At 42.5% G+C, this 12,665-nt stretch overlaps 1 protein-coding gene across 2 annotated transcripts in view; it reads left to right on the forward strand.

The window, feature by feature from the left end:
• adamts17 (ADAM metallopeptidase with thrombospondin type 1 motif, 17) overlaps positions 1–12,665 on the forward strand; it is a 100,215-nt gene that overhangs the window by 84,880 nt on the left and 2,670 nt on the right. For both annotated transcript variants that reach the window (XM_082530679.1, XM_082530680.1), the window contains 5 exons: positions 2,095–2,254; positions 4,215–4,350; positions 6,598–6,802; positions 7,201–7,353; positions 9,924–10,101. In XM_082530679.1, coding sequence (XP_082386805.1) covers positions 2,095–2,254; positions 4,215–4,350; positions 6,598–6,802; positions 7,201–7,353; positions 9,924–10,101 — 832 coding nt within the window. The remainder of the gene's footprint in view (positions 1–2,094; positions 2,255–4,214; positions 4,351–6,597; positions 6,803–7,200; positions 7,354–9,923; positions 10,102–12,665) is intronic.

Consider the following 12,665-nt stretch of genomic DNA (forward strand, 5'->3'; position numbering starts at 1 on the left):
CCGCCCGGTGGTTCCCCTTTCGTGGCGTCGTCGTGTTTTTGACTCGGTGCATGCCCTCTCTCATCCCGGCGTCCGGGCCTCGGTCAAGCTGGTCAGCGCCAGGTTTGTTTGGCCGGGCCTTCGCAAGACGGTGAAAGAATGGGCGGCGGTTTGTATCCCATGCCAACGCTCGAAAATCCACCGCCACACACAGGCACCCCTCGAGCCTTTCCGTGTCCCGGGTAGGCGTTTCGATCACGTTCATTGGGACCTGGTTGGTCCCTTGCCGCAGTCACAGGGTTTCACGCACCTTTTGACTGTGGTGGACCGCACAACCAGGTGGCCGGAGGCGGTACCCCTGGCGTCCACGACAGTGGCGACGGTGGCCAGGGCATTTTTGTCAACGTGGGTTTCACGTTTCGGCCCCCCTGCTGACATTACCTCGGACAGGGGCCCCCAGTTTGTTTCCGAGCTTTGGTCTGCTATGGCTGACGGCCTGGGAGTCAAGGTCCACCGCACCACAGCATACCACCCGCAAGCTAATGGGATGTGCGAACGGTTTCACCGGTCACTTAAGGCCGCGCTCCGTGCTTCCTTGACAAGTGGCGACTGGGTCGAACGTCTTCCGTGGGTTTTGCTGGGTTTGCGTAGCGCGGTTAAAGAAGACCTCGGGGTTTCCCCGGCTGAACTGGTCCTCGGCCAGCCTCTCCGGGTCCCCGGGGAATTCTTACCTGAGAGCCCTCCCCCATGTTTCGATACCTCTTTGTTGCCTTTTCGCCCCCCAAGAAACTCATTTCCTGTTCCTGGTCCTGTGCACCACTGCCTGCCTGACACCTTTGTTCCGAGTTCATTGGACTCTGCTCGTTTCGTTTTCGTCAGGCACGATGCCCACAGGACTCCGCTGCGTCCACCATATGACGGGCCATACAGGGTTCTTAAACCAGGCAACAAACATTTCGTTTTGGACTTTGGCGGTCGGCAGGAAGTTGTCTCTGTTGACAGACTTAAGCCTGCACATGTTATGCAAGAGGATCAGGTGGTCCCGGCCCAGGCCCCTCGCCGCGGCCGCCCACCTGCCACCGGGCTGATGGATTCTGTTTTTTCCCCCAGGAGCGACCCGAAATCAACGGAGTCCGAGTCGTCTTCAGCTTTTTCTGACCGCCAGTGACAGCCTCGCTCCCGGGCTGGGTTGCCCTCTGTCAGTTCCCCACCCCCCCAGTTCAGCCGCTCCGGCCGTTTGCTTAAGCCCCGGGTCCTGGACTAGTTCTGCTGGGTGTTCGGGGGGGGGGCATGTGTGGTGGACCAATAGAGGGCTCCACTCACACCCAGTGTAGAGGAAGTGTGTTCCTGTGTTTTGTGGCGCGATATGCGCAGTTGATGTTGGAGACGAATAAAGAAGGAGTGAGAACTGAGAGCTGTGTCGTTGATGCTTACCTCCACAATATATATATATATATATATATATATATATATATATATATATATATATATATATATATATATATATATATATATATATATATTTCAGTGTATCTACCACTGAATCAGAGGACTTTTTTTTTTATTAAGCCACTTAATGCTCACCTGTGATTCATTCAAGCATTAAAAAGGCACCCAACTCCAGGGTTGGACCAGTTTTATAACCCTAACAGACAACTTGGCAAATAAACAATTATAAATACCATTTTAGCCACTTTATAGAAGGGCAGCTACCCAGAACACAGCCATGTTGTTACTGTATTTAAACAATTCAAACGGAAACAGCAGTCTTCTTTTGACTATGGTGGTCCTATCTCAGTCCATCAGCCGGTCAATCTGCATCCCTCAGATTTTGTCAGTCTTTTTAAAGATATAAGTTATGTCTCTATTGAAATGGATTAGGCATTTGAGTTTTACCTTTTTAAATAGCCACCTTCCTTCTGGTGCAGCTATAAATCTCTGACGCGCTTTATTATTAAAGTTTAAAGAACAGAAAAGAAACGTTTAAAGAACAGCTATACACTTGACTGGGTTTATCAACAATATTTTACAGCTAGAAAAGCAAATGTAGAGAAATTTGGTAAGCTATAGGTACAACTTCCCTTGTCTTTCAACCCTTCTATGTCATATTAACAGGTACTGCTGTTTCATGACCAGAGCTATGGGATCCACTATGAGTACACAGTGTCTTTAAACACAGGTCAGAACAGGAGCAGTGAGGAACAAAGGGAACCAGAGTATCTCTACATCTGGACACATAGCAGCTGGCAAGACTGTAATGTCCATTGTGGAGGAGGTAAGCTCTCTGCTTTATTTGGTTTGCTTTGTGGAAACAAACAAAAATGAAGTAATACAGGGGAACTGACACAAAAGGATGAAGCTAAACTCCAAAGTACCAGGAACTGGGAATATAACTAATCAGGAAAATGCTCAAAGAACTATATAAACAAAACTATAACCAGGAACTAAGGAAAACAAAAACACGATTCAATTAACAAATACATTTCCAAATTAATTCAAAATAAAACAAAACCAGACAGTGCGTAAACCTTCACAACCATGACAACATATGTGTGTACTGTAGACTTGATAGACCCAAATTAGGCAGGACACATTGGAAGGATAAAAAACTGGCTCGAGTTTTGTCAACGGGGATGCAGACAAAAATAACCAGAGGGATGAATCCAAAAAGGCAGGTCATTAATTAGAAGCAGGCCAGAAGAGAAATAAGTGGAACTTGTAGCCAATGTTAGAAATGTTGTGAGATGAATTTGGAAATAGGAAACAGATGAGCAGGTAGGGATGGAAATTGATAAGAATTTAGCAATAACGATTCAATTATTGAAATCACCTCTCGATTTGATTCCTTTGATTCTCATTTGGTTCTTACTGGCTTATTTGGTTTGTGCATGTTGGAGGTATTTCCCCATGTTGTTGTGATCTGTGTTAGGGTCACTGCTCAAAAATTTACGTAGTACAGATATTACACTTTCCTTAAAAGCAATGCAATATGTTACTTAATTACTCTAAAGAGAAGGTCATTTTACCATAAATGGCCTCCTTGACTCCGCCCTCAAACCAGCGTTCCTCCCTGTCCAGGATGTTACATCCTCATCATTGAAAGAGTGTCCACTGGCCTGTAGGTGTAAATAGACTGCAGAGTCCTGGCCTGACGAGGTGGCTCTTCTGTGTTGTGCTATTCGCTTCGCCAGAGGTTGTTTGGTTTCCCCGATGTTTAAATCCTGGCAATCCTCCTGCACTTAACAGCGTACACTATGTTACTCTGTTTGTGTCGGGGGACCCGATCCTTGTGGTGGACCAATTTTTGGCGCAGCATGTTTAGGGGTTTGAAAGCCACAGAGACCCGGTGTTTAGACAAAATGAACTCAACTGTTCCCATACTCCTGACACATACGGGATCACTAAGGGTTTTCACTGTGATGGCAGTTGTCTTTCTTCTCTCCTGCATTGAAACCTGCAGTTAGCTGACACTGAAGAAGTCACTTGGATGAGTGACGTTTCTCTTAGACCAGGGGTAGGCAACCTTTCTGTTGATGAGTGCATCTAAAATTTCCTCAGACATGCTATATTGGCTCAGTTTATTTTTCTTATCATTGTTGTGAGGAGACCATAAATAGCATTTGCATTTTCTGTTGTACAGTTCATTTGCTGTTATGGATAAAAAGTCTTTTTTTGTTTCAAAATAGCTGATAACTATTCGCTGACAGCTGCCAACATCTGCCAACAAATATAATTCTATAAAGTGGTTCTATATAGTGTGTAACTGTTAATATAGAGCGTTATTAAATTTATTGCTAATGCAGTCATATGGCACACTGACCTCTGAGGAAATGTTAGATGGCACTCGCCATCAGAAAGGTTGCCGACCCTGCTGTAGAGTAAAATTCTAGTATCACTGTAGGTGAATGGGGGAATGTGGCATCTTGCATAAAGCACTATGAGTGCTCCAATAGACTAGAAAAGCAGTAAGCACTAAGTCCAACTAGTTAAAACTCAGACACTACTTTATAATATAAAGTAGTTAATATGGTGTTATTAAAAAGGTGTTGCATTTTCCCCCTTAAGTCCCTCACTCAATTCTCTCAGCCACGCTGATTTTTATGGGTACCTCAGCAGAAATGGGATAAAGAAATTCTTGTTCCCTGCTCTTTTCTGGTATTTTATAACGGGTGGGATAAGGTATAGCACTTACACATATGTGTGTTTGTATGTGTGTCTGTGTGTGTTTTGTACAGGAGAGAGGAGGACAGTGGTTTCATGTATGAGGATAGTCAACAAAACTATGGAGGTTGTCAACAATAGTTACTGTCAACCTGAAAACCGACCGCAACCGCAAGTACGTCTCTGCAACACTCACCCCTGCCAGTACCGGTGAGACACACACACACACACACACACACACACACACACACACACAAACAAATAGCCATTGGAATAGATACAGTATGACATAATACATATACATTATTTAGCCCATTTTTAGAAATTCTTTTGCTACAGCAGTGATGATGTAGTTGTAATAATAACATAACAGAAGATACAAATAACAAAATACGTATACTTCCCTACAAAACTCAGTACACACACGAAATCTCGGGTCATACTTCATTTTCTCAATCATTTTTAGGCCATATTCAGACTGTAGTTCGTTCAGTCAATCAAACAATTTATTTATAAGCAGATTTAAAAACCAACACAGGATGACCAAAGTGCTATACAGAGTTTGTTATTAATAGGTCAATGTTTTGGGGGTTTTAGGAGCATTCATTGCACTATGAAGCACAATAAGATGAAGTAATTTCTTTTTGTGTCCTGTTTGTTTTCAAAGATGACAAAGAGACTTCACAGCGATCACCATGGTGATTCGACTTTAGATGGATGGCTCACTTTATCACAGTAGTGGGCAGGGCTCAGCATTTACTCAGTTTTAACATCACTCTGGGTTCTTGGCTAGGTTAGCATTAGCATGCTGTCTGTGCAGGTGCTCACGAAGAGCCGAAATTTTGTTAACAGTATAATGCAGTTGTTTCTGTCCTGAAGCAGTCTCCACTTTACCACTTTGTTTTTTTGTTTGTTATTTGTGCAATAAAAAAAAGTAATGTCCATATCCATGCTGGAAACCGCGCAGTTATTGTACTCCTCCGACACGCGAACTGAAATCAGCTTATCGTAGCGAGAGTGCACGAACCGATAAGCAGGATAGATATAGGCTGGCAAGTCGGTTCTCGATTCCATCACCATCACTAACCGTTATAGCTCTATAGAGCTTGGGGACAGAGCTCTGACAGTGCAGGTATGGATCATGGTCCACTCAGACTCAATGGCCCCAGTCTCCCAACTTGCATGCTGTTGAAGCTTTGCTAGAAGTGGGAATTCTCACAGACCAGGGTCTCTTCCAGACTTTCACAGTGTGCCCTCACTAACCATGGGGCTATTTCCCACATTCGCATGGAAATCCCACAGTAGGAAAGTGACCCAACTGGGGACAATGGAGTCCCTACCCTGAGTCTGACCCTTATTCACGGTGGGGCCCAATAGCCCCAATCCTGGTGAGATAACACAATCTACTTTTTTTCTCCACCGAGGTGTCATTGTAATTGCATTTTCAGAGCACTAGATGCTGCTGGTAGTTTTGTAATTTAGGAAAATAACTTCACCCGAGTGATGACAGAAATGATCAGTTCAAGGTTTCACAATGGATATTCTATAACCCAGTATTAGAGCCCGTAGGTGTGCCGTGAAACATGATCAGGTGTGCCATGGAAGATCATCTGGTTCCACCTGATTACTACTGTAAGCAATCAGCGTGATGGGCAAAACACTTACATTCTCTTCCACTAGAGGGCAGTACAACTACCTGTTCTAATTAAATGAGTCACGCCGTAAGACGACGCAGTAGATAGATAAATAGCAATAGATAAATACAGCGGAACCCCGGCTTACGAAGACCCCATTTAACGAAAAATTCAAGTTACGAAGGCACTGAACGGCAATATGCCCGCGTAATGAAATAGATAAAATAGAAAATAAATAAATAAATAAATTAAATTCAATAATGTTATGTACATGTACACGTACGTATGTATGCATGTATACGTATGCTTTCTTCAACCTCTGCCACCTCCTCCTCCACCAAGAACTTCGTCTTCAGCCAGCATCGCCTCACTCAAAAGGCGACGGAAAAAGGTGCTTCGACTTACGAAAATTGTGACTTACGAAAGACCCTCTGGAACAAATTCATTTCGTAAGTTGGGGTTCCACTGTATTTGAAAAGAAAAAGTGTTCAGTCTGACCTGAGTCCTGGAGAAAACTGACTCAGATGAAGACCCTAGTATGAGCAGTGGTCAGAAGAAAGCAAAAAAGGTATACTGGGGACAAACCGAACCAAATCCGCTACGCCTGGTGCACAGGGAAAAATGATCAATATGCTTTCTGTGACATCTTTGTTTGATGCTGTGCCCTGTGACTTTTATAATGTGAAATATGTGCTGTGGCTCCAAAAGGTTGGGAAACACTGCTCTAACCAGTGGATAACATCACAGAAGTTACATCCTTGTTTGTTCTACCATTCATTGGTATGATTGAACTCAAAATGTAAACAACTGATATTTTTCACAGGTGGATGACAGGTGAGTGGGGGCCTTGCTCTGTCACTTGCGGTAAAGGTCATCAGCAGAGGGAGGTGTTGTGTCTTTACCACCTACAGAATGGTTCAGTCATCCACACCAGGGACCTGTACTGCCAAGGAGGAAAACCTCCTGTTTTACAGGGCTGCGAGGGCCGCCTTTGCCTCACAGCGTGGGAGGCTTCAGAATGGTCCAAGGTATGGCACATGCACACTTTCTGTACTTTAATTTTAAGAAAACATGAAACTGTAAGAAGAGCCCTTAAGAGTATACCGGATGTATTTAATCTGTAAGATTAAGGGCATCCTGTAAGAGGTGTACTGATTTGAAAACTGAATCAAATTCCTCACCCAGAATATTTGGAAGTCACGTCATTTGGTGTATGATGCGCCCTTTTTCTGTAAGCATCTGCCAGATTCCTTCAGATGTAATTTTGCTGCAGTGTCAAGAATGCAAATGTTCATGTCAGCTCCTTTAAGTAGCGTAGGATCAAAAAACCCTTGGATTTTAATCTAACAGAATCAACTTTTGGAGATTTACTTACCTGGATGATTGAGACTGCATCAAGACATTTCTTTCTTATTCTTTTCTCCAGTGTTCATCAAATTGTGGTCAAGGTGTCCGCAGACGTACAGTGTTGTGTACAAACCCTCAGGGTCTGTGTGATCCATTATCCCAGCCAACTCAAGAAGAATATTGTGAGGACTTCTCCAAATGTTACGAATGGAAAACCGGAGACTGGTCCAAGGTATGACAAAAGCAAATTCATATATATATATATATATATATATATATATATATATATATATATATATATATTAGGGGTGCAACGATATTCGTATCGATATTGAACCGTTCGATACAGTGCTTTCGGTTCGGTACGCATATGTATTGAACAATACAAAATTTGTAATTTATTTTATCAACTTTCCTTCTGACGATGCTGTCTGTGTTGAGCGCTCAGTGAATCTGCGTTCGACTACTCTGCCTAGGGTCGACAGTGCAGCCTAGGCGGAGTAGTCGAACGCAGATTCACTGAGCGCTCAACACAGACAGCATCGTCAGAAGGAAGAGCGCAGGGCAAGCTAGCGAGACAGAAGTTAAGCTCCCCTTACAACATGGACCTCCCCCACCCTCATTCAGATCTGGCGTTTGGAATTATTTTGGTCTTCATGTGACGTATGACCCTGAAGGTAAGCAAGTCATGGACTAAAGTAAAACAGTATGTTGGATGTGCCATGCAATGCTCAATTACATGGGTGGGAACTAGTGTGTTAGCGCAGTTAGCTCGTTAACGTGTTGGCCGTCTAGCCCCATGCACGGGGCAATCGGCGGTAGCTCGTTAACGGAGATTTGCCGTGTTGTGGCGTTAAGGTCATTTCAACAAGATTAACCTGAAAGCACTAGTGGGAACACAACGAATATGACTGCACATTTACGCCGACATCATCCTAGTGCAAAGACAAAAACAACAAGCATGCTACTAACTTTAGCCGAGTCATTTAGACAGCTGTTAGCACATGATTCTCCTTATGTGTTTAATATGCTGCTGAGAATATAGCCCAGAAGAAGCGGATAGTATAGCTTTTATTTTGGAAAGAGCCATTTCTCTGTAATAAACTCTCTTTACCAAAGATGAGTGATTCCTCAATCAGATACAGGGCTCGCAATATCGCTAGCCCAATGTCCCGGAGCTAGCGATTTTTTTCAGTCGGGCTACCAAAATCTATCTCTTCCCTGCCCGTCGGGCTATTGTAGGAAAAATATATGTCAATGCTTTTGCATTCTTTCAGAAATGTAGCTGGGTAATTATGTCATTGGCATCGGTGAGCCACTGTCAATATGTGACATATTGAAGTCGCGTTTGAATTTGCGCTTGTTTTTTTGCTTTCACTTTGCAATCGTGCGAACTGTGTATAGAGAGCGACAGCACTGATCTGTGAGTGATGATAATTTGTGCACCAATTCCTCTGACATCGTCTTATTAATCGTTAGCTTACTATGCAAACATGACAAGTGAAATCTCCCGCAGCTTAAACATGTGAGAGGTTGATCGCGCAGAGAATCGCTGAGCTTATGTGAGTCCGTGTGTAAAAGCAGCAGGATATATATTTTAGTTCTGCTGAGCCAAATAAGACAGGTCAGGGTGAAGAAGTGACAGCCAAAGAAAAGCTTACCACAAAACGGAGAAGTTATGACAAATCAGACTATAAGGCAAAAAGAAAGTGCAGCTTTATGGTTTCATGGACAAAATTATTTCTGTGGCTGCAATATGACGAGCTAAATAACCAGGGCTGCACATAAGTGGTCCGCAGGGGCGCATTCACTGTCAAAATAAAAAACACGCACAAGGGTTAGGGTTAAATTTAAAAACTGTACTTTTGAGTTAAAATATATATTTACAATTTTAATAAATGACAAATTAAAAAGGCATGAACATTTTTTTTGTATCGAAAAAATATCGAACCGTGACACCAAAGTATCGAACCGAACCGAACCGTGAATTTTGTGTATCGTTGCACCACTACTATATATATATATATATATGTATATATATATATGTCCAGATGAACAGAATCAACTTTTGGAGTAAAGAGCTAAAGTTATAGCAGTATAATGTGGTTGTTTCTGTTCTGGGGACAGTTTGCAATTTACCATTGTACTCTCATCCTTTTGTAAAGTGATGTCTATATCCACGCTGTAGACTGCACCACTAGTTTTCACTTCTGGCTCACAAACTGAAATCAGCTGATTTTAGCACAAGTGGAACCTATAAGTAGGATCCATAGGCAAGCAGACTTACAACTGCTGTGAACCGGTTCTTAATCTTAATATTCTTATTATTGTATAACGTTGAAGTTGGCTAAATCTTGATTCTTGACTCTATCCTGATTTTCATTTATAATTTTAATGCACTTTACATTTTTAATCAGAATCAGAATACTTTATTAATCCCTAAGGAAATTATTCCTCATTCCTCGTCATCATGCTCAAGGTTAATATGTGTATATATGAAAATGACAACAACAGATATACTTCTGCAGTGAAGTACATAAATCATTGCCAAATGAATCTCTCCCATGGTAGAATGTGTGTAGACTATTCACCCTGTGTTATAGCTTCGGGAATAAGTGTTTGAAATAATCTACCTCTGTTTAAAACAATGCTGTTAAAAGATGAATAAATTAATTCCTACTGTAGTATTTCCTTGCTCTTAAGAGTTCTCACCTGTAAAATGATAATTTTACTGTTCCATTTAAAAATCAACCAAGTTTAGTAAAACCTCTGCAAACTGGCACTTTTCATTTGCTGTTTCAGTGCTCATCATCCTGTGGAAAGGGACTGCAGTCACGGGTGGTTCAGTGTATGCACAAGGTGACCGGTCGACATGGTAACAACTGCTCTGTGATGCTGAGACCACCAACATATCGATCCTGTCACAGTGGGAACTGTGATGAGAAAATTAATGCGAATACCATCACCTCCCCTAGGCTAGGTGAGACACTGATCGCAATTGCAGTTTGCATTTTTAAAGGATAAAGAAATCTTGCACACAGTACAGATTCACCTATACCTACTGAACAGCTAAAGCTTCCTCAAGTTGTAGAACACTAAGAAAACAGCTGCTTTGTAATTTAAAGAACTGGAACACTTTCTCCGAGGCACAAGCTCAATTTACAAATGATTAAGGTCTGTTGAGTAATTTGCTTGATTAATAAATATACAGAAAAGTCAGAATTAAACTTGCATGTAAATGTGTTTCATAGATTAATTATGATAGCTTTTGGAAAAATAAACAGAAATTTGTGTTTGTGTTCACTGCAACATTTATTTATTTATAATAACTGGTTATAATACCATCCTTGCCTTCAGGCAACTGATGTTGTGATTTGGTGCTGTTTAAATAAAATTGATTTGAACAAAACATCAGTTATTGTAGAGATGCTAAAAATGCAAGATGCAAAAAGAACTTTATGACTGGCTCTCACCAGGTTTTACTCATGTATGACGATTAAAGCCTGGTGTTAAGATAACATTTAGAATGAGATTTATGCTAGGGTTGTTTATGTTAGAGTATTTGTTTGTTCTTAGTGAAACCTAGGGGTAAGAGGAATCTCAGTGAAGGTCCTCACAAAAAAACCCAAAATATATTCCAGTGTGTGTATTCATTCTCCCACCATGACAGCCCCATTCTACCCACCCCCTGTGTGGTTCAGTTCAATTCAATTCATTCATACAGCACTAAATCACAACAACCTCAGGGCACTAAGGTAGACCGTACAATAATACACACAGAGAAAAACCCAACAATCATATGACCCCCTATGAGCAAGCACTTTGGCGACAGTGGGAAGGAAAAACTCCCTTTTAACAGGAAGAAACCTCCGGCAGAACCAGGCTCAGGGAGGGGCGGGGCTATCTGCCATGACTGGTTGAGGTGAGAGAAGGAAGACAGGACAAAAGTAATGCTGTGGAAGAGAGACAGAGATTAATAATAAGTACGATTCAATGCAGAGGTTCCCAAAGTGTGGGGCCCGCAGAGCCATTGCAGGGGGGGCGCGGTATGAAAAGAAAAAAAAATGAGGACACTGTCACCATAATTGACAGGTTTTTTGACGGGGCTCCCACACAAAAGCAAAGCAGGAGATGAAGCATCGCCAAATATGTTCCCAGGTGGTGGGGGGCGCGAACATTTTTCTTGTAAAACAAAGGGGGGCCTAGCAAAAAAGGTTTGGGAACCACTGTATTAACGCATTTTGAGTGAGAAAGGTGACTGACGAAGAAATACTCATGGGAATCCCCCCGCAGCCTACACCTGTTGCAGCATAACTAAGGGAGGATTCAGAGTTACCTGATCCAGCCCTAATTATTTGCTTTAGCAAAAAGGAAAGTTCTAAGCATAAAGAGTCTGCTCTTTTATTTGTGTTACCTGGTGAAGTTCAGCGTCTGGCTGTTGGGCTAGTGTCAGCAAACACTCGGCTCTAGCGTCACTCTGGGTTCTTGGCTAGCTAAGCGTTAGCATGCTAGCTGGCTAACTTAGCATTAGCATGCTGCCTGTCCAGATGCTTGCAACGAGCCAAATGTGTGTTTGCAGCATAATGGAGTTGTTTCTGTCCTGGATGCAATTTCCACCTACCATGCTCTTATCCATTTGTGCAATAAAAATGAAAGTTATGTCCCCATCCATACTGTAGCCTGAGCCAGTGAGAATTGAAATCAGCTGATTGTAGTGCATATGCAAATTGAACCGGTAAATAAGATTGATAGCAGTTCCAAGGAGTTGGACGACTGGGAACCGGTTCTCAATTCCATCTCTACATGCATATGTACTTGAGTGACAGTCCATTCTTTATTTAACACGATGTTGACCCACCCTATGCAGCTATAATAGCTTCAACTCCTCTGTGAAGGCTTTCCACAAGGTATAGGAGTATGCTTATGGGAATTTTTAAACTATTCTTTCAGAAGCTCATTTTTCAGATCAAACAGAAGGCATGGCTCTCAGTATATGCTCTAGTTCCTAAAAGTGTTCTGTCTGGTTGATGTCAGGACTCAGTTAAGTTCTTCCACACCAAACTGGCTCTGCGAATGTTTCTATAGACCTTGCTTTTTGCACTGGTGCACAGTCATGTTGGAGCAGGACGGAGGCATTCCCAAACTGTTCCAACAAAGCTGGTAACCTGAAATGGAGAAGCGTGATTCAACACTCCAGAGAACACGCCTCTACTGCTCTACACTTGGTGGTGTAAGGCTCGACCATAGAAACCCAAACTGTTATTGAGCTAATCTGAAGACCCCATGAAGTTTAGGGGTCTGTAGCAACTTTGCAGAAAATTGGCTACCCCTGCACATTATGTGCCTCAGTATCCACTGACCTTGGATGCTGGCCTACCGCTTCATGGCTGAGTTGCTATCATTCACAGTCACTTCTGCTTTGCCACTAACTGTGGAATATTTAGTAGCATGGTGCTGTGATGGGATGCCACCTGCGATGGGATGCACAGGTGACATCGCATCACAGCACCATGCTGGAATTCAATGAACTCCTGTTTGTAGAAG

Source organism: Aulonocara stuartgranti (genome assembly GCF_965226115.1).
Source record: "Aulonocara stuartgranti genome assembly, chromosome: 1".
Lineage (NCBI taxonomy): Eukaryota > Metazoa > Chordata > Actinopteri > Cichliformes > Cichlidae > Aulonocara > Aulonocara stuartgranti.